The following is a 23,824-nucleotide window of genomic DNA, read 5'->3' on the forward strand; positions in this document are numbered from 1 at the left end:
CCCCGGCAGCCTCACACACACTGACAAACACCTATCAAATTATCGCCCTTCCACCATCTCCAGGGCACATCCACCACCCCGATCACCAGCCGGTCCCTTGGAGCCCAAATGAAAGTCAATATCTCACAAAACAAACTCGAAAAATAAAGTCAAAATCTCGCAAAACTATAGTCAGTGTTTGTCCCCAGTACATGATTTTTTTTTTTGTTCATGTCACTTCTGCGGCGCCATATCATCCTAGTAATGTGTGTGACTTTTTTTTCATGATCATCCCCTACAACAGAACGTCATGGTGCATTTCCACCGGCGGATGCACTTAGGCCCAGCACGTCTTGGCCCAGTAGTAAAGGTGTGGTTTGGCCCAGCCCAGTTACGGCTCGCGTTTCCACCACCGACACTACCCTTATGGTAGGGCGGGGTTTAAACCGGATGGCGATAGCCGCGACAGCTACGTAAGCATTGTGACCTCATAGCAGCCCGACACAGTGTAGCCTGCTAATAAATCTAAGGAAAAAGAAGAACACGACACAATAAACAAAGAGCAACAATGTCCAAGAAGGACGGAATACTTTTGAGCGACATTTCTTGAATAAACGAAGCTTTCGCCGTTGTCCAGAAATATCTTGCAGGTACTGTGTTTGTTTGCTATTATCCCCCTGTCCCATGGAAGTGACGATTCTGTCGACCAATCAACGGACGGCGCGTGTAGCTCGAACTTGTTGGCACCCTTTCAGACGTCTCAGTACCCCAACGGAGAAGTACTGAGAGATAAGTACAGTTAATCACGGGTAAGTCCAGACCTTGCCCACTTTTGGAGGTGGAAATGCGAACCGTGCCGCACCTATTCAAACCAAACCAACCCGCACCCGCCAGTGGAAACGCCCATTACAGTAGTGTGCATTGAACTTCTGGTTGGGATTGTGGTGAGTCTTTAACCCTTAAATCCTGGGAACCACTACTTGCTACTGCAAGCACATCTAAGTTTTCTTTATTCCCTTTGCCTGTTTTCTGTGCGGTTAACTGCTCCTGCAGACTTTCAGCTACAGAAACCATTCAACTATCAAAACGTCCAGGTCTTTAACGACATGATAGCTATCTCTCAGCATTTTTGTCCGCCTTCTCTGACACTTGGTTAATTTTCAACGTTAACCTTCGTTCAAACCATTTAACAAATCACACAAAACCGAATTTCGATTACCTTTATACTTTTTTCAGAAACACCGTTTAATTTCCATATCAGTTTTGTTTTCAGTTGGTCTCATTGATTTACGCTGAGGTTAGAGCGCGGAGGATGTGCAGGCAGTGTTGCCAGATTGGGCGCTTTTTCCCACATAATTGGACTACTTTTTACGACGTTCAGGCAGCGGTGACACTAGCGTTGACGTTATGTTGTGTTCCAGATGCCTCAGACACCAGCCTCCGAGTTGCACTTGTGACGTCATTTCCTGTGTCAAGCGTTCCCGTTCGTCTTTGTGATTGTGTCATGTCATTGGCTAGTCATTGTTATTGTTAGCTACATTAGCCTCTTTAGCAAACCAGCTTGAAAACGAACAACACAACTTTACATTGTATTGCACGCACAGCAAGACCGTGCAATGCATAAATTGGTGACGTGAAGTGTGTAAGAGCATTTAAAATCAACATTAAAATTACCAATGTGGTACAAATACAAAGAAAATAAATCTCTTCACGGGTGCAGCCATTTTTGTTGAGAGCGTCATCACTTAGCTCGGTCTACTCTCAGAATTCCAAGGGGGCCGACCAAAAGGGGGCGTGCCTCCGCAAGAAAGTAGGGAGATTTCCCTACTTGCAACTCGGAAGGCTTGTGTCCGAGGCATCTGGAAAACACCATTAGCACTGACGTTAGCCATGACGTTAGCTGTGACGTTAGCAGTGACGTTAGTGCTGATGTTAGCACTGAAGTTAGCATTTTAGCGAGCACACTCTCGCAGTTCATTTGGATGAAACACATACTAGTTCACTATACTATCATTGGATCCACCACCCTGCTCTATCGACATTATCCAAGATTTAATCATTGCTAAGTTAGCACACTGTGTTTTAGTTTTTTACATAAGTTTATAAGTTTATTTATGTGTGACCTCAGGGTCAGTGGCGATTTCTCTAAGAATGCAAGGGAAGCTCAGCTTCCCCTAAAATTTCCAAAATTAAATGGTCAAATATATACTGTTGTGTTAACATTTCATTGACTAAAAATGCGTTAGAACACGTCTATCTCGAAGACAAGTTTGTTCAGAATCAGCTGCTTATCGCAGGTCGACTGACTCGATTTCCCTCTCATACATTTCCGTAGCGTCACAGTGCATTTGCCTGTTGAAGCTCAGTGTCCATCCACTTCAATGGGGCTGCATAGAACAGCTTTTTTTAGTGTGTCGAAAGTCGACAGTCATTGGATAATGCTGCGATTATGTCCCTCCCACGGACGCACAGCGCCTCTGGGGGTGAATAGAGGAGTGGGCTGGCCTGGACGCTGGGCTTCTGCGTGATGATTGGAGGGTCTGCGAAAGACTGAGTTGCCGTTTGATTGACAGTGTTTAACATAATTCCCACATTTCCTTGTTCAAGTTTATTATTGTTTTGGTAGTTGGCCATCACTTTGATTCAGGGAGCCTGAGGTCTGAACTTCAAGTCCTGTATTCAGATCAGGACTTGCAGGGTGACAGGGGAAAGCTGTGTGATTTCTTGGTGTTCCTTAAAGACATGGAGTTGGACAGTGCAATGCCTCAGCTTTACAAACTGATTTCATTAGTGGCAACAATTGGAGCTACATCTGCAGGTGTAGAAAGGAGCTTCTCCTGTTTAAAGCGGCTCAAGTCCTACACCCGTAACATAATAGGCCAAGGCCGTTTAAGCAGCCTAGCTCTGCTGGCCATTGAGAGGACACTGGTCAAGTCAGTGGAAAAGACAGCTAGTTGGTATGCATTTCCTTGAAAAGGAACAGAGAGCATAATTTACAGATATACATAAATTGACAATTTATATGATCCTCATCCTCATCGTCGTCCACTTATCCGGGGTCGGGTCGCGGGGGCAGCAGATCAAGCAGGGCGCCCCAGACTTCCCTTTCCCGGGCCACATTGACCAGCTCTGACGGGGGGATCCCGAGGCGTTCCCAGGCCAGTGTTGAGATATAATCTCTCCACCTAGTCCTGGGTCTTCCCCGGGGTCTCCTCCCCACTGGTCGTGCCTGGAACACCTCCCAAGGGAGGCGTCCAGTGGGCATCCTTACCAGATGCCCGAACCACCTCAACTGACTCCTTTCTAAGCAAAGGAGCAGCGGCTCTAATCCGAGTTCCTCCCGGATGACTGAACTTCTCACCCTATCCCTAAGGGAGAAGCCAGCCACCCTCCTGAGAAAACTCATCTCGGCCGCTTGTATCCGCGATCTCGTCCTTTCGGTCATCACCCACCCCTCATGACCATAGGTGAGGGTAGGAACGAAGATCGACCGGTAGATCGAGAGCTTTGCCTTGCGGCTCAGCTCTCTTTTCGTCACAACAGTGGGGTAAAGCGAACGCAATACCGCCCCCGCTGCTCCGATTCTCCGGCCAATCTCACACTCCATCGTACCCTCACTCGCGAACAAGACCCCGAGGTACTTAAACTCCTTCACTTGGGCTAAGGACTCATTTCCTACCCGGAGAGGGCAATCCACCGGTTTCCTGCTAAGAGTCATGGCCTCAGATTTAGTGGTGCTGATCCTCATCCCAGCCGCTTCACACTCGGCCGCCAGCCGATCCAGTGAGTGCTGAAGGTCACAGGCCGATGATGCCATCAGGACCACATCATCTGCAAAGAGCAGTGATGCGATCCTCAGATCACCGAACTGCAACCCCTCCCCACCACGACTACGCCTCGATATCCTGTCCATAAATATCACAAACAGGATTGGTGACAAGGCGCAGCCCTGACGGAGGCCAACACCCACCGGGAACGGAACTGACTGGCTGCCGAGAACGCGGACACAGCTCTCGCTTTAGGAATACAGAGATTGGATGGCCCTGAGGAGTGAACCCCTTACCCCGTACTCCCGCAGCACCTCCCACAGTTTCTCCCGGGGGACCCGGTCATATGCCTTCTCCAAATCCACAAAACACATGTAGACCGGATGGGCATACTCCCAGGCCCCCTCCAGGATCCTTGCGAGAGTGAAGAGCTGATCCGTAGTTCCACGTCCAGGGCGGAAACCGCATCGTTCCTCTTCAATCTGAGGTTCGACAATCGGCCGAACCCTCCTTTCCAGCACCTTAGAGTAGACTTTCCCAGGGAGGCTGAGAAGTGTGATACCCCGGTAATTGGCACACACTCTCCGGTCCCCCTTTTTGAACAGGGGAACCACCACCCCGGTTTGCCACTCCTTTGGCACTGTACCAGACTCCCACGCAATGTTGAATAGGCGTGTCAGCCAAGACAGCCCCTCAACACCCAGAGCTTTTAGCATTTCTGGCTGGATCTCATCAATCCCTGGGGCTTTGCCACTGCAGAGATGTTTAACTACCTCAGTGACTTCCACCAGGGAAATTGACGATGAACCACCATCAACCTCGAGCTCTGCCTCCATCATTGAGGAAATTTATATGATGTAAGCCGAAAATGAGCTTCCCCTCTTTGAAAGACTAGCAGCCGTCACTGCTCAGGGTTGTAGGGGGCATGATATACTGCCAGCAGTTTGAACCTGTCCCCCTGTTGTTGTCAAATCAAGTCCTTTGTATTTGTAAAGCCCTTATTCACAGTTCAAGTCTAAAAGGGCTTTACAGGCCATATATTTATGAGACCCCCTAACCCTACACCCCCAAAGTGGAAAAATTATGCATAATTAACAAGGAGGAAATTTTAAAGAGGAACGCAGAATGGAGGATGCCTCCCTGGACAACACGTGTGCAGCACATGCCTATCACATATTCAAGAAATAAGCAAAAAAAACTCACAGACCTAATCCGAATATTGTGTAACGCCCTATGAACAGAGTTTACAAAGTGAAACTTGTATCAATAAAATGTAATACACAATCCATTTTCACAGAGGCATCATCATAGGATAAACACAGATATCAATCATAGCAGTAATTATAGCTGGTAGCAGATTAGTCAAGATTAGTCTACTACCCATGCCCTGGTACATAAAAGGAGCAAACCCGTAATACGTGTTATGAGTGACATCTGTGTCGACGCCTCTGTGTAAAGGGTCTACTGCAAACTGGGTCTATGTAAACTGTTTTCAAAGTATCTTGAACCCCTGCGTGACCTGAACAGCACCAACCCCCCCACACGTGCACACAGACTATGAACCGGATGTAAGTCCCACCTGGATCCACAGTGGCTCCTTTGTGGGTCCAGGGGAGGTCAGGTTCTCCAGGTGACCGGTTCTTTCGTACGTGAACATGGTTCCAGCTGCCTTGTATTCTCCGTTCCACTGGATGGTCCAGCCACCATTGAGGAAGTACGTGTCGGGTTTGTCGCTGCGAAGAGCCAAGAAATTCCCTGCTGCAGCCATCTCCTCCACTCTGATGTCCCGCGCTCCCTCTGGGATCAGCCCGATGTCTACATAGCCTGGCAAGGTCCACAGAGCAAAATTACACTTTATTACAGTATCAGAACCCTCCTTCCTTCATCCTGGTACAAATATAAAAACCTCTCACCAAATTGTTTCTGTCTGGGATCCAGTTATATCTAACAAAGTCATGAGGACAAAGTGATGGAAACATGTCTCTCTGTTTATATTTAAATACAGTCTGATGAATTTCAAAGTGGCCTGAGTACCAGGGCTTATTATAAAAATCTGTATTGGCGTACTGGAGGAAATATTGTTGTCAAACGTTTTCACACAACCTGCTTTTCATTTAGACTAAATCTAACTAAATCAAGGTGTCCAAAACTGAACCCAATTGGACAAAGCGGCCGTCGGTCCATAAATAAACTGAAATCGCTCATGAAGAAACATGTCGGTTGTGGAACCAACAATACATTGACGTACCCAGGCCTTCGCTCTTCTCAAAGGTTTTGGTCACCGTTTTGCAGGTCGATCCGTCCCCCTGGCACACACCACACCGGTCCTCCAATGCATTAGAATCAATGACAAAGTCACAGCCCACGTTCTGGAACACACAGTAATACTGTACATCAATACAAAGCAAAAAAAGTTATTTGTGGAAAAAGACGACACTATATGATATATATTATGCAGGCATGTCTAAGCCTATTGAAGATGGCAGAGCTACACAAATGACCTCCCATGTAAAAAAAAAAAAAGAAGCCAAATGGCATGTTTAATTGTCTTTAATGTTTAATTATCTTTAGATAAGAAATGACACACTATTAATGACAATTTGGAAATCTTTTTTTTTAATCTGTCCTACAAAAGGTATGAAAGTCTCAACTGAAATATTTATTTACCACTTTTAGCCCACAAACCACATCATTATTATGATTCTTGGTTTGTATTAACTGTGTCTTACTCAACAATGGATGGAGCACCCTCTGACATTTTGACTGTAGATAACCGGCAAGGACATAATGTCCATCACCGCGATACGATTCCATTGGTCCATGAGCTAATTTTCATACAAAATGTCAACACTCTTGGTAGATGTTATAAGAGTCAACTTAACACTTTCCCAGCGAGAAATAGCCAATAATAAGTTAGTCAATGGCTAAACTTGGCTCCAACTGTTCTAAGTTTTAGCAGAACCTCTTGGGAGAGAGAGCACAGAGCCTGGGCCAGGAACCAAAAATTATACTGAAGATGTCAACAGTGGCAAAGCTACACAGCATAAAACTGTTTCTTCATTTTCTTACCATTTACTTGTGCGGGTTTGAGTTAATTGTTAATACCAAATGATACGCTTACAGATCCACCCTTACAGCAACATGATTGGTCCAGACAAATATGAACTATAGAAATAGAAAAAAATGCCCTTTATGCCAGCAGACTGCAGATTAGTAATCTAATTTCAGATTTGTTTGATTAGTCCCAGGGAACGAAGCCAACGCTTAGTTTGTTCAGATAAACCAAATCCGCAAATATACTTTGAACTCTGCATAATGATTTATCAAACTGTTTATCAGACAGAAGTTGTGTTCAACAAATAAGCTTCATAAATTAAGTCATGCTTTTTATTATATATATATATATATATCTGAAATATATTACTATGTTAGAAAGATATTTTATTTCTGAAAAGGTACAAGCTGAATCTGAACTGAACCAGAGAAGTGAAAGACATTAAATAAATAGCCCTCTTTGTGGAATTTGAATCAACTTGAACCAGGACATAGTTTTATCCACAAGGTTCCACTTCCTGTTGTTGCTCTGGGATTGTCTCTTTTTCTTGGCCTATATACATTGGTATACAAGCTGTAATGTCATTTTCCTATGATGACACCACAGTGAAAGGGGTATATTGCGATATTAAATGACAAAATTTTCAAAAAAGAGACAAGGAAATATATGAGGCATAGGAAGTTATATTGGGAACTGTCAGGGTTCTACCTTACAAACACCATTGATGCACATGTCTCGACTAGTGTTGGTTTCGGAGCACCGCGTCCCATCAGCTACAGCATCCAGCATTTTCTCTGAGAAATGCTCATTCAGTGGACGGCAGTGCAGTTCGCATGCATAATCTGACAAACAAAAAACAAAAAAAACAAAAAAAAATGTTTGGATACATAATGGAAAGTGCTGATGTCATAATATTAATCTATTCAACATTTTCCCCAAACGTGCAGTTCCTGAGTTATTTTACAGTAAAATATAATCCATTTATGTTCCGATGCAAAAGTAACTAACATTTTAACTAGTTAAAACATTTAACATTATATAACAGGCTAACCCTGTGTGTGTGTGAGCACTGACCTCTGTTGTTTACCGCCACCCACTTGTGGAAGTTGCCCTTGTATGCCATGGTGTTAAAGTGCCCACACTGGAGGTCCCTGAAGCTTGGTAGTTCGCTGAAGCACGGCGTCTTGTTACAGGTCCTGTACCGCCTGCGCTCACCAAGACAGTACCTACCTCCATACTTTGGCCTGAATAAAGAAAATAAACAAGATTTGCGGCATAAAGTGTGTATGTATGTATCTATGTATGTCTGCTGCAACTCGATAGTTGGATTATTGAATGAACTTAAACAATAAATTCAAGCCCATTCAATAATCCACCAATTCCACTGATGGTTTAGAAAATGCCTGGTGTATGGTGATGCATGGTGGGAAAAGGTAAATGCACGTTGTGCTTGCCAACAGCAGCACAGCATGGCCACAAGTACAAACTCTCTGTATATAAATATATATATATACTTGAAAACGTAATAATAAACACAACAAATATGTTTTTTCAAGTTCCCCCAGTTCTGCTTTCCTTTTATTCCATCTTATAATAATACTATAATAATATAATGTATTTGAGAAACACAGAGATGACCTATACCCCAGTTTACTCCCTCCATGCCCCCACAGAGCTCATAATAAAAAGTGCTGCATCTGTATACCAGACCATATCAAACACAAGTATAAAAGCACCAGACTTTCGAATGCAAAGGCCTACGACTTGATTGATGTACGGTCAAGACAAAAACATTCAATCAACACTCGCAACAAAGTCTGCCCTTGTCCTAATCGTAACGTAGGTAGACATTCAAGTAGTAGTCAACTCGGGAAGTGAAAATTCAAGGCAGTGTTGTACATAAGTGACACCATAACTTCTCCTACGTTGTTGGGATTGTATTGTTAGTTGCAATTCATTACACCTTTAATGCCTGATTATCCATATTATTACAAATGCAGAAAATGCAACACACCATTGCCATATATAGGCCTATTGTATAGCCTAGGAAATAATATAAATAGCTCATGACAAAAATCTCAACACAGTGCCTGGTGTCAATGAAGTCTCCAATGCAGCACACATGCCAAAGGACTCCCAGCGAGAACTTGCATATGTTGCATATAAACTGGTTATTAAGCTAGATTGATGGAGGAGTGTGGAAACGTACACTGGGTTAACACAGTCCCGGTGGGCACTCAGCACCCCTACCCCACAGGTCCGGGAACAGGACGTCCACTCGCTCCACGCCGACCAGCCTCCGTTCACACTCTCAGGTCTGTGGCTGGCTGGTATACATTCTCCCCTGAAACACCACTGTAGGGGGGAAGAGGAAGGGACCAGAAATAAAAATAATAATGACATAGTCAGAGATAAGAGACAGGTCAGAGATAAATATATATATATATATATATATATACACTGTATATATATATATATATATACATACATACATACATACATACACATACATATATATATATATATACATATATACACACATATATACATATATATATACACACAAATTGTATCTTTCTATTTTCTCTGGCTATCTAATACTTAACTAAAAGTAATTTTAAATGTTATTGTTAAAAAGGTAAATATCTGTGTTGTTTGAATTAAACCCCTCTTTAACTGAAATTCTTGCTTCACAATTTGTAGACTTGATTTAACAACTTGAACAGAATCACATAAATATCTCTCTGACCATTCTGTTTCATCGGTCTATGAAGATTCCATTAAACATCAACAAATAGCTAATAATAAATGGCGCTCTTTGTGGACCTTGAACCATCTTGAACCAGGACATCATTGTTTTTATCCATAGGGTTCAACTTCCGGTTGTTACTCTGGGATGGTTTCTTTTTCTTGATCTATATGCGTTAGTAAACACTATTGCACTAGTGTTTAAAGCACTATTGAGTCAATGAGCTGACTAACCTTGCCCTCGCCGCAGTTGGTTCCATCCACAGCCCCATCCATTTTAGAATGACATGTACTCCCTACAGTACACCACAATGTGCTGCACACATTCTGAAAGAGGATAAACAAAAGATCCCATGAAACACTAAATAAATATGTTCTTTAATGAAAACAATTAATTTTTATTTTTTTTGTATTTTTTAACGATTAAAATAAGCTATGTTGCTAGATTAGCGAGCAACATAGCTGATTTGGGCTTGAATTATTAAGTATTTTTAAGCTACTTTAGCGAGGCTATACAACGAGTGGGGCATCCCTTGAGTGCTGTGTGTTGTGTCTTAGGGTTTACTTTGATCTTCAAACGACATATCGTTGGTCACACTGCTGCCCACTAGGGAACAGAACGTGGCAGGATGCAGAGGCTTGTTTAGTTCAATTCTTGGTTCATCAGTCGAAAAACTGCTTCTTCACATTTGACTTGTTAGGGCAGTAAAACAATATTTGCACTGAAAAGCACTTACCTGAGTGTTACCAATCCAAACAATTTATATAACTACATGCTCTAACTACGTTTAACTACATTTTTATTTTTCTAATTGAATGCCCATTGTATGTCCACTTCTCACCTCCTCGGTAGCACATCTTTGAATTCTGGCTCATTTCAGACATGTGACTCAACAATAACTCCCTTTGTTAGACCCAAATATTGACTCAAATATCCCTCAAGACAGATTCACAATGCATGGAAACTGGCACAGATCTGCTCCAAGTGTTGATGATGAGCGGTCTATGGAAGGATCGCTGGAAGCCTTTTGCAGAAACAATTTGATTATTTCCCACTGCTGGTCCTGAGACTTCGATAAGAACCAAAAGGTCAACTTGCAGAGCTATCAAGAGACAATTACTTGTTGTTTGGGACGATCGTCTCTGGCTATTGTTATTGTGTTTGCCTGACATTTCTAGACAATATATGGACTAGCATCTTGTTTTAGAAGTGAGAAAAGTAAATAGAACAGAGGGATAGAGGGAGAAGAGATGATACAGAGGTGAGAGAAACAATGAGACAAGATGGATAGAGAAGGGTTGATACAGAGAGGAGTGAAATAAAGAGACAGGAGGGTTAGACTGAGAACTGAACTTCAGTTCCAACCTTTCTATGGTCAAGAGCCATGCATCTTGTAAAAAGACTGTAAAAAGATACACATTATTGGACAGGCCAATCTTCCTCACAGAATCCATTGCCTGTTCACTCACCTAATTATTCATAATGGAAAATAGAGTTGAAAAAAGATCAATGAAAGAGAAGAGAGAAAAGATCAATGAAAATATATGTCCCTATCTGATATTCCTTTGCCCACAAATTAGTTCAAAGCACAGTTGCTGAGCTTTCCCTCTATCCCAGCATGATCCATCGGCTGGACAGTGGATCATGTGTGGAATATTAAGCTGCAGATAAAGCACCATGATCATAACAAAGGTACTCCTGTGATGAGAAATCCAAAGAAATATGTTTTTGTTTTGTAAAACACCATGCCACCGACACCTCCAACTGTGAGTGGTTGTCCATTAGAGGTGTCAGAGTAATAAATGTTTATTCCCACACATAGGCCACCTTCAGTGTTGTTTCAGAGGCAGAGGCCAAAATTAACACCTGCACCAGCCAATGACGTATAGACAGTACCGGCGGCCCCTACACGCAGAACACGCACTGCGCGTAGGGCACCAAGTGTCTGGGGGGGCACCAAAAAAATCTGTCTCGTAAAAAATCATCATCATAATAATAATCATAATAACGCGATATATTTAAAATTAACATTTGTAAAACGTGTTAATAGATAAGCAATACAAAAGTAACATTTTCTCGAGAAAAAGATGCGTCTCCTGTGGCTGTGCGGCCCTCTCTCTCCCCTTGGTGCCCCCCTCCCCCACATCCCAGTGGTATGTTCGATTAGATCATTGTCAAGTTTGGCAGACACCTGGGGGCACCAAAAAATCTGTCTCGTAAAAAATCATCATCATAATAATAATCATAATAACGCGATATATTTAAAATGAACATGTGTAAAACGTGTTAATAGATAAGCAATACAAAAGTAACATTTGCTCGAGAAAAAGATGCGTCTCCTGTGCGGCCCTCTCTCTCTCCCCTTGGTGCCCCCCTCCCCCACATCCCAGTGGTATGTTCGATTAGATCATTGTCAAGTTTGGCAGACACCTGTGTGTTTGGAAAATCGGGGCAGATAAAAGAAAAAAGAAGAGACAGCGAGATGATGCACGCACGTCGATGGCAGGTAAGACAATGTTTTAAATAAAAATGGCTAATTATGTAATTTAGTCCTTGTATGAATGTCTATGCTCATGCCAGGTAATGTTAACGTTACCGTTAACGTCAACAAACTAACGTTAGCTCCTATATTATTTTAGCCATCAGAAGTCGTCAGTCAAGTATTAGCCAAGTTTATAAGTCTACTGCATTTCAGGACGTTTATTTGGCGTTTGTTATGTAGCTACCGTTAACGTCAACAAACTAACGTCAGCTCCTATATTATTTTAACCATCAGAAGTCGTCAGTCAAGTATTAGCCAAGTTTACTTATATAGGTCTACTGCATTTCAGGACGTTTATTTGGCGTTTGTTATGTAGCCTACATTATGACGTTATGCATGTGTACTGTGAACCAACGAGTATGCAATTGTGTACTGTAGTGGAAAAAGTAATGCTACAGATGATACTTTAAAGTAATGAGTTGATGAATGGAGAATGGCTCCTCGTAACACGAATTCTGAGAAACCTTGCATCTGCAGGGCGACATCTGCAGGTGAAACTACAATTTGAAAGAAAATAAAGAAATCGTAGTTATGTAGATCCCCCTCCCTTCACATTCATAGTTTTCAAATGATGTAGATTTTTTTATACTGTGAGCCATCAATCATTGTCTTAAAGGTAAAATAGTTTTAAATGTTGTCATGCATCAGTGATTTACACATTGGCTTACATAAACCTGTAATTAATATGTAATATTGTTTTGAATCAAGGTGCAAAACTGTATTTCAGTGTACAATCACTGAGTATTTTTTCTTGTATTTCTGAATGCAGGGTCAATGCTTAGATATATGAAAGGAGTTCCTCAAGACCAGGAGGAAGATTTAGAAGATTTAGATCATCAACCACCAAATTCAGACTCTGCAACAGCACCCAGCCCTGACCAACAACCATCAACTAGTTCAGGTACAGATACAACCCAGCCTACAACCACCACTTCTGGCAGAGTGAGTCCTGTCACTGAGAGGCCATCCACAAGTGACATTGTAGAGACTTATGTGCCCCCTCCAACTGATCCTGCTCTATGGCCAGCACGTATTTTAGATGCTGATCGGGTTGAAATTGTGCACAGAGGGCCTTTCAAAGTCAGCCCTGATTTTAGTTTTCCAAAGGGACCTGATGGAAGAGCATTTCATTCCAGCCTCCAGTTCAAAACCTTACCAAATGGAGAGAAGGTTAACAGAAGCTGGGTAGTGTACTCTCCACAGAACAATGCTGTGATCTGCTTTGCATGCAAACTTTTTAGTGTGAAGGACATAAAGCTGACTGCAGAGGGCCACAGTGATTGGTCGAACATCAACAACAGTTTGAGAAGTCATGAGTGTAGCCCAAACCATACACAGTGCATGGTTAAGTGGAGAGAACTGGACACACGGCTTAAAAAGGGCATGGCAATAGACCAAGAGAAGTTGACATTACTAGAGGCAGAAAGGAAAAAGTGGCGAGATGTTCTGAAACGCCTGCTCTCAATCACTCTCTCACTGGCTTCAAGAAATTTGTCTTTTAGAGGCTCTTCTGACCGTCTTCATGAGCCAGACAATAGCAACTTTTTGAAGGAAGTGGAGCTTATGGCAACATATGACCCTGTAACGGAGATTCACCTGGCTAAAATAAAAGATGAAAGTTCCCACACAAACTACCTCAGTCATGAGACACAGAACGAACTCATTCAGATAATCTCTTCAGAAACATTACGCACTATAGTGAGACATATCCAGTCAGCAAAATATTTTTCTATCATTCTTGACTGTACCCCAGATTTGAGTCACAAGGAACAGATGTCAGTCATAGTGCGCATTGTCCATCTCCAGCTACAACCAGACATTAAAGAATACTTCCTGGGATATCTTGATGTGGAGGAAACTACTGGCCTTAGCCTGTCAAATGTTATCCTAGAGAAGTTGAAGGAGCTTGGCATTCCATTCGAAAATTGTCGAGGACAGGCCTATGACAATGGAGCCAACATGAAGGGGAAGAGGCAAGGTGTTCAGGCTAGACTTCTACAATTAAACACAAGAGCATTGTTTGTTCCTTGTGGAGCTCACACCATGAATCTCGTCATAGCTGATGCTGCCAAGTCCTCCCAAGATGCCACTGGCTACTTTGGCTATTTGCAAAAGTTATTCAATTTCTTTTCAGGGGCCACCCAGCGATGGGCCATTTTGAAAAAGCATGTTTCAGTCACACTGAAATCTTGGAGTGATGTTAGATGGGAGAGCAGGCTTAAGAGTGTAACAGCTGTCCGGAATCAAACAAAAGAAGTGAGAATGCTCTCCTGGAGGCTAGGGAGGCTGTAAAGGATCCAGTGGCAAAAGTGGAGGCTCAAGCTCTTGCTGAGGAAGTAGCCTCATTTAGATTTTTGATTTGCTCTGTTGTGTGGTGTGAACTTCTTACCATCACAAACCAGGTGAACAAGCTACTTCAATCAAGTTCCATGCAGCTTGATATTGCTGTTGGGCTTGTTGACAGTGCCAAAAGTAACCTCACCAAATACAGACAGTCTGGGTTTGACGAGGCTGTGTCAACTGCTATGGAAATCTGTGAGGCCCTGAACATAGAACCAGAGCTCAAGCAGAAAAGGCTCAGGAGCACAAAAAGGCAGTTTGCATATGAAGCTGTTGATGAGCCCTTCAATGATGCCCTTAAAAAGCTTGAAATCACATTTTTCAATAGTGTTGTGGACTCTTCTTTAATGTCACTGCAGGAGAGGTTTGAGACCATGAATCAAGTCAAAGAAAAATATGGAGTGCTGCTTGATTTCAGCAAAGTTAATGGAATGTCCAAGGAGGACTTACAAAAACACTGCAATGAAGTACACAAGACACTTACGGAAAAGGGAACATCTGACATTGATGGACCTGAGATGATGCAGGAAATCATCAACCTTCCTCAGCTACCACCAAAGACATCTGCCTTGGAAATGCTAACATTTCTTCATGACAATCAGCTCCAAGAGGTCTTTCCCAATCTGTGGATTGCTTTGCGAATTGCACTGACTCTCCCCGTCACAGTTGCCTCTGCTGAGCGAAGCTTTTCAAAACTCAAGCTCATTAAAACATACCTGCGTTCATCGATGGGGCAGGAGCGTTTAAGTGGACTGGCCGTCATCAGCATCAATCGAGACGTGGCTCAGAAACTGTCATATGATGACCTGATTGCTGATTTTGCAAACAGGAACTGCAGACGTGTCCCTCTGTAGGCACTGGAATCCTATTGTGCAGCTATGTGTACTTAGAGAAAGAAATTTGCACTTTTAAATTCTTATTTAAAGTTCTGTTGTGTCAATTCTATATTGTATTCTATATTCTATATATTGTATTTGTACTGTTATTTATGGTTATTTACTAAAGAAATTATTTGGTTATGGTTATTTACTTAAGAAATTTGCACATTATTACTTGCATCATCACTTTAATACTTCGTACTGTGTTTACAATGTTCAGTTCTTCTACAGTCATTGCACATATCTTTTTAAAATAATGGGGGTGGCAAAGACCTTAACAGTTGCCTCAGAGGATGGGGATAACTAAAGCCATACAATGTTAGATAGAATGTTCTGCATACATACTTTGTTATTGTATTTTTATTCTATTTTTGTTTTGTTTCATGTCTTCTTTGTTTTTGAAGATCTCCTAATTCCTGTTCATCTCTGCTAAGGGGACGGGAGGGAGGGAGGGAGGGAGGGGGGGGGGCGGGGATGCATATGTATGACTGTTTGTTTATTGTGAGAAAAATCGCCAAACCTAATAAACAGATTTTTTAAAAATAATAATAATGGTGGTGGTATTTATTATGTTAAAGAATTGAATTGTATTTATGTTAATGTTTGGTGCTATTGTTAATGCAAAATATTGATGTTTGATGATTTTCGGGGGGGCACCACAATGCATTTGTGCTTAGGGCACCCAAATGGCTAGCGCCGGCCCTGCGTATAGATTTGCCACTTCAAAGATGGCAGAGACGAGCGGAACCTGTGGCATGGCCGTGTGCTGAAGGACTGCGCATAGGAGCTTAAGGATGTCTTCACGGATGTCTTTAACACTTCTCTGAGAAAAGCTGCTGTTCCATCACATTTCAAGACCACCATCATCATACCTGTGCCAAAGAAACCTGCTCTATCCAGCCTCAATGACTATCCCCCTGTGGCACTGACCCCCATCATCATGAAGTGCTTTGAACGACTAGTCATGTCACACATCAAGTCGATCCTCCCCCCCACCCTGGACCCCTTTCGTTTTGCATACTGAGCCAAACGGTCCACAGAGGATGCAATGCTCTCCACCCACCCCTCACCCACCTGGACACAAAGAGATATGTGAGAATGCTGTTCATAGACTTCAGTTCAGCATTCAACACCATAATCCCACTAGCCTGACTAACGCCAGACCAAATCTCAAGAAGATTTAGTCTGGGAACCACACATTCATTTTGTCGTATTTGAGGCGTGGTTTACGAATGCCCAGAGCCGTTTATTGGCCGCTACGATTGTCTATCAAATGCGTCTGTACGTAGCTCATAGCCAATAAAAATACAATTCTAAATAAACTTGCGTTCTAAACTACTTAGAACACTATCTAAGGCTGCATCAAAAGGTTACTTCTCATCTGCTGCCATGTTGGATCCATAGATAAACAAACAACAATAAAAAAAAAACGTGCAGAGACAATAACCTCCTGCTGAATGTCAGCAAAACCAAGGAGATTGTTGTTGACTTCCGGAGAGGCCACACCGAACACCCACCACTGACCATCGATGGTGCTGCTGTGGAGAGAGTGAGCAGCACCAACTTCCTCTGCAAACTGAAGCAAGCGAAACCTCCCCCACCCATCATGTGCACATTCTACTGGGGCACTATTGAAAGCATCCTGTCCAGCTGCATCACTGTGTGGGGCGGGAGCTGCACTGAATACAGCAGGAAAGCACTGCAACACTTAGTGAACACAGCTGGTCATCATCGATCAATGGTGCCCTACTCCCTTCTTTGCAAGTCACATATCATCCGCCTCACCCGAAAAGCGACCATGATTGTGAGCGACGCCAGCTGTCCCACACACAGTCTGTTCAGCCGCCTGCCCTCTGGGAGAAGGTATCGGCGCCTCCGTGCCTGCTCCACCAGACTCACAAACAGCTTCAATAAATTCACTCCCCTCTCTCCCATCAGCCACATCCACCAGGCTGTCAGAAAGCTAAATCCCCCCCTCCTTTCTGCCCCCCCCCCCAAAAAAACAGACTGAAATTGCTGCTATTTTACTGACTGTTCTATTTGCACTATTTGCGCTACCACAACTTAAATTATACAGAAACTTATGCTGCTACTTCCTACATGTACATAGTAGACTCTTATATTTTATTATAGTTTATTGTCTCTTTTTAATATTAGTAAATGTCCTTATCTGTTGTGCACTTCAATGTTTACTTTTAGTGTTAGGAAAGGTCTTATCTGTTGTCTTGTCTTATCACTTTATCTGTTCACCATGGGATTGTGAGAAACATTTTCTCGATTGCTTTGTATGTCTTCATGTGAAGTAATTGACAATAAAGCTGACTTTGACTTTGACTTTGATTTTACCATTTGGCAACTAAAAGATTCAGGGTTATATATTATTATTATAAAATGTCCTGGCCAGTAGATGCTTTCACTCTGGCAGCTGAAAAGACAACATACTAAAAGTTGACTTTGGAAGGAGGTCCAAACGGTTGGACCACGCTGGTACAGGACCACCAACACCTTCGCCTTTTTTCACCTGTCCCACAAGTCCCATCTGCACATGGATATCTGATCTCTCAGCTCCAGCCAGGGTCTTGAGCTAACTGAAGACCCTTTGTCTGTCACTAGATATGTATGGACACCTACTGCACCTGTTCCTTCAATCTTTTCAGTCTTAGGGCCCTATCTTGCACCCAGCGCAATTGACTTTCTACACCAACGCATGTATCATTGCTAGTTTGCACCTGGCGCAAAGCTGATTTTCCCCCGCAGCAAACTCGCGCCACTACACTTGCGCCTGGAGAGGCGTGTCGGCGAAAAGCAGAGGCGTGTTCCAGTGCAAGTGATTCTTGGTGCTATTTTACTGATCAAAAAATTGTGCCACTGCAATTGCTGACCGAAAAATACCTGGTCTAAATGCACTAGCGGATAGCGCAGGTGGTGTTGCTATTTTGAGTGCCATGGCAGGTCAGAACTTCAACATAAGCTTACACACACGTAGGCTATACACAGCACAAACATGCAAACGATTAGCCTAATTTAAATATTAAGATGTCAAAGATTGCTCATATGTGTGGAACTGCATAGGTTTTTTGATTGATTGATTATGTTTATTTTCATGTCATGCCACACAAGTGGCCCATCCCACACAGGATTACAAGAAACCGATATAACTACACAAAGAGTGTAGTACATACACAATCACAATACACTATAGAATACAATACATCCAGCACAGAATAAACACACTAAATATAAATTGATACATTCCTCTTAGCCCACGCCTTTTCAATAGTCAGCAATCACAAATGTTCTATATTTTAATAGCCAAGCTAATATATCTGTGTCACATATAATGAACTTCTTTTAGATGGATAACCTAAGTCGCAAATCATGAGAAAACGGACAATACAAAATAAAATTAATTTCATTTTCAATTTCATTGAGCTCACAAAAGTTACACAGTCTATTCTCCTCAGTGGTGCTCACTCACCGGCCTGATTAAATGTGTAGAGGGAGTATTCCTGATCGAATCGGAGCACATAGGGACCTCTTTCTCTTAGACAAGTTGTAAAGAATATAGTTTTCTGTACAAAACATGTTTAATTTGACAAAATGTAGCTTAGGCATACTCCTCACTTCAGAAAACCAACTCTCTCTCTTTCTAAAGGATACCAGTTCTTCACCTATTGTAAGATCCAGTTCAACTTTGTCAGTAAAAACATCCTCACAACCCAGTCCCACAAATAGATCATGCACCTCAGTTGCCCATGCTCCAATTTTATGCATGTCACATTCAAACACTTTTTGGCCACTCTATTGTCATCCATCCTCAAGAGCCTGTTCCACAACCTCATCATACAGACACTCCAGCGCTCCCTACAGGAGTCCCAACCCCATGTCTCCAGTAGTAGCTGGTATCGTGCGAATTTATGAACACCCATAAAATAGAGAGAACTGTTGTACCCTTTGATGCATATATTCATCCAGGTATAATCCTATGGTATTTGTAACAGCTTGTATAGTTCAGCTTTTTTCCTCAAAACTGAAATTAAAATTTACTAGTATCTGAACAAGAATTTCTGAAATGCATTAGTCATTAGTCATTCTCCACTTACTGCACCAAGCTTCTGCACATGAGAGAATTATTTGCAGATCTTCTTCTGAGTCAGCCATCAAAATAATATAATCTGCATGTAAAAGTATACTAATGTTTTCCTCTCCAAACTGTACCCCACATCCTAATGATTTAATTGTACTGGCTAGATAATTTATATATACAGCGAAGAGAGTAGGCGATAAAGCATCTCCCTGCTTAACACACGAGGAAGTGAAAAATCAGTTTGTAAGAAATTCATTCACCCTCACACATGACTCAGGTGCACTATAAAGGGAACAGATTGCACAATAAAAATGTGCCATTTATACTGGTTTTGATGAGCCTGTAAGAGAGAATGTTTCTGTTTACAAAATCAAAAGCTTTCTGAAAATCAATTTAACAAACAAATGTAGGTGTATTCTCCTGCAATCTATTTCGTATTATTGTACACACTGTAAATTTGATCAATACAGGCTCATCCCTTATGGAACCCATTCTGTTCCTCAACCAGTAAGTTTTCTTTCTCCAAAAAAGTTGTTAACCTATCATTAAACAGAGTGGAGTATAGTTTATATACTGTGCTCATTAAACTGATACCTCTGTCATTAAGGGGCACTCTTGGATCATCCTTCTGGGATTTTGGAATAGGATTTATAATAGATTTGAGCCAGAGCAAAGGCAATCTACTGTTTTCAAAACATTTTTTAAATAATATTAGGAAAATTTGGACCAACTGGGGTTATTTCAAGACTTTATTTGGAAGATCCTCTATACCAGTAGCTTTTCCTGGTTTAGCCCTGTTAATTACTCTTTGGACCTCTGATATAGAGACCTCTGCATTGAGCTCCTCATTATCTCAGAATTCTTCCTCCAGCATTTCTGCTTCTAGGCTACTTTTTATTGCACAGACATTACCATAGAATTGGTCAACACAACCTCCAGTATCATTTGAAAATAACCCTGAAAAATCTTTTTCCCATCTGTCATCAAGTACATGCACAATCATTTACTAAATTTCCATCTTCACCCCATATCTCCATTAGAAATTTATTTGTCCTCCTAGGCCCCAATTTATTAATCTCACTCCATACCAAATAGCATGTGGATTGTGGAAAAAACAAATAATATACTTGAGCAAAGTATATCCCAGCCTTCCAAAACAAAATCTCATTTTATGGTAAACGTTTGGTTAAAAGATTTAGGAAAGAACAGCTGATACAGTGGTAAGAAGTTGTACATTTAAATCAATGCATTTGCAAACACTGTACAGCAAAGACATATTTTGTTGACACAGCCATTGTGTACAAGCCTTTAAATTTTAGGATTGATGAGTATTTGATCATGAAAAAACATAGTTTTACCGCGAGTGAGTGTTTAAAAGAATGAATGAACACGGGTGATGCTTGGCACGCGTGTGTGCTCACCAATCTGTTTAAACACCCGCAAACTAAACACGTAATGCATAATACTGTCTATGGCGATGTATATTAACGGGGGGGGGGGACACATGCATATTATGAACACAAGTCGATACCCATAATGTATACAATACTGGTAACAAACAATGTTTGTTAATGTATTGCCGCATTTCATTAAATAGACCCCCAGTTGCGGCCACAGGGCCGCGACCGCATATTATATGTGTGCATGTACGCCCAAAACACACCTACGGGTTTCAGACCAACTCATTTTAGCCGTTAAAATAGCAACAGCGCCAGAGATCCGCCCACAAAGCTATATGCGCTTCGCGTTTCATACTTGCGTTTCAGACTGTTAAAATAGTGCCCTTAATGTTTTCTGTAGTCAGCTTCCTACAACGGTGGAGGAAAAACCTCCTCTAAAATGAAATATTTAAAAAAGGGTATCCAATGTGTGCCAATTCCAAACAGAATGCATTGGTAAAATTGGATGGTGGCTTTCTCCAATTGCTCAATTTCAGAGGAGTAAGCACAAGCATAGCCAAGAGTCCAGATGGCTAGCTGGAGACTGCATGGATTAATACGTTCCTATGATTGGGGTTACCCTGTTCCTAACAGTCGTACAGACAGCCATTACCAGCTACTGAATCACCAGAAACGTATACAGCTGGTGCATATGTAGGCCTCAATAGGGAGACTATTTTATAATTATATTAATAGAAACCACCTTCCTTTCATAGTTCACTTTTTTGTGATAGTAATGCAATGCACAAAGAACCTTGAGGTGGCAGAAGAAGGAAGCCCAGTTAATAACACTAAACGTTTTTACACTGCCAAATATGTCTTATGCCCTCCTTTTTCCCTGCATGGTCTGCACGTTTACACTGACCGCGGTAATATACCGGCTTGAATTTGCACCCCAATTTACCCTCTTGGACCCTACACATATTGAGGGTTTCATTTTCATGTATATGCGATTAGACGGCTTTGCAGTTCCAGGGGCGGCACTTGGGTAGAGGTGTTGATGAGGAAAAATGTGCAACCCACAACTGGTCGTCAAGACAACAGACAACATCAACATGAATACTTCAAACTGGAAAGATGGAGGAAGGAAGACAGAGGAACTTTCCTTACAAGGCTTTCGTCAGGATAAAAAGCATGTGGTCAGCTAAATAAAGAATATGTTGATGTTTTCGCACTTGTAAATAGTAGCCTACACTGAGATGTCGTCTACTCATTCGTGCATGCGAGTGGCTTGAATATATATTTTTTAAAACATTCAAGTATGAAAATTCTTCTAAAGAGGTCTACTCTCCCTCAGTGGCGGACTTAGAAAATTGGGGGCCTAAGGCGAAGATATGTATGGGGCCCACCTCATCCGATCTTTAAAAGAGAACAGAGAAAAAAAATGTAACGACTTAATGGTGGATAGGCAGGTAAAGCTAATCCATACGGAAGTAAAGGTTGGAGATGAGAAAAAAACTTCCCTTTAAACCCTGGGGGGTTGTACGTCCACTGGTTGTTGGCGGGGGGGTGGGGGGGGGACTGCACTGATAAAGGGTGCTCCGCCTCCGATGCGGAATAACAACGGTGGACCTGTGTTCGTAATTCATTTATATATTTTGAAAATTGTAATGTAATAATTATCAACCTTAATTTTGGGGGGCCCCCCCCCCAGGTACTTGGTGCCCCCCCAGGCACTTGGTGCCCTATGTGCAGTGCGTGTTCTGTGTGTGTGGAGCGCCAGCACTGCCCTGCATACACTTCTTACTCCAAAATGAAGATGGAAAACAGAGAACACACAAAGTGTAGCAGTACACAAACTAATAGTCACGATGGAACCCAACAGAGAATAAGGTTTCAGATGTTTATTCTTTTTTTTTAAGATCAAATCAATATCAGTATAACAGCAAGACAAGTAGTTAGGGTAAACCCCCACAAACAGTCATATAGGCCTACTTAGCAAAACATCACCAACAGCCATATACTTATAAATAAATAAATACTGTATATAATAAACAAATATTGCCAAGAGGAATAATTGAGGAATAATGAGGAATAATTGACTTTGTATGTGTGAGGTTGCAATTGGCATTGCACTTGAGATTGAACATTTCAAACAAACCTATATATATATATATAAGAGAGAGAGAGAGAGAAAAAAAAAGAAAGATAGATTGTTCTCCACATCACATGCTTCTGACAGAGTCCTACTTATTGATGTCTTCACCTAGCGCCACTTCACAGCTAGCTGCTGCTGCTGTAGTGGCATGTTCAACGCTTTGGACGTTGTTGTTCCTGTCTGTATCCCCAACAATAGCCGTAAAAAAGTGTGTCATCTTTGGCAGCGTTGCCAAATACTTATCTGCGTCTTTTTCGCTTTTTTCTTTTATTTGAGTCGCTTGGGTAACTTTATTTCCTAACCCTTTTCCTAACCCTTTATTTTTTTTTTTCACGCTTAGACTCGTCTTGCTTTGTCTCTGTTTGTGTACTTAAAAAAAAGAAAGAAAAAAAAATGAGGTTGGTTGGGGGCCCCCTACTGGTTGGGGGCCTAAGGCATTCGCCTACTCCGCCTTAATGGTAGGTCCGCCACTGCTCTCCCTCCCTGGTAAAGTCTACTCCAAGGTGCTGGAAAGGGTTCTGCTGATCGTCAAACCTCAGATTGAAGAGGAACAATGCAGTTTCTGCCCTGGATGTGGAACTAGAACTGGATGTGGATCCCCCGGGAGAATCTGTGAGAGGTGCTGCGGGAGTATGAGATGAGGGGGTCATTCCTCAGGGCCATCCAATCTCTGTACTCCCAAAGCAAGAGCTGTGTCCGTGTTCTCGGCTGCAAGTCAGTTTCGTTCCCAGTGGGTGTTGGCCTCCGCCAGGGCTGCACTTTGTCACCAATTCTGTTTGTGATTTTCATGGACAGGATATCGAGGCGTAGTCGTGGTGGGGAGGGGTTGCAGTTTGGTGGTCTGGGGATCTCATCACTGCTTTTTGCAGATGATGTGGTCCTGATGGCAT

At 42.2% G+C, this 23,824-nt stretch overlaps 1 protein-coding gene across 1 annotated transcript in view; it reads right to left on the minus strand.

The window, feature by feature from the left end:
• Nucleotides 1-23,824, minus strand: part of adamts7 (a disintegrin-like and metallopeptidase (reprolysin type) with thrombospondin type 1 motif, 7) — a 115,181-nt gene that overhangs the window by 50,132 nt on the left and 41,225 nt on the right. Inside the window, exons 10-15 of the mRNA XM_084476523.1 lie at nt 9,784-9,876; nt 9,011-9,156; nt 7,876-8,045; nt 7,510-7,643; nt 5,995-6,115; nt 5,326-5,570 (exon numbers count right to left, since the gene is read on the minus strand). Coding sequence (XP_084332649.1) covers nt 5,326-5,570; nt 5,995-6,115; nt 7,510-7,643; nt 7,876-8,045; nt 9,011-9,156; nt 9,784-9,876 — 909 coding nt within the window. The remainder of the gene's footprint in view (nt 1-5,325; nt 5,571-5,994; nt 6,116-7,509; nt 7,644-7,875; nt 8,046-9,010; nt 9,157-9,783; nt 9,877-23,824) is intronic.

Source organism: Micromesistius poutassou (genome assembly GCF_964030765.1).
Source record: "Micromesistius poutassou genome assembly, chromosome: 12".
Taxonomy (NCBI): Eukaryota; Metazoa; Chordata; class Actinopteri; order Gadiformes; family Gadidae; genus Micromesistius; species Micromesistius poutassou.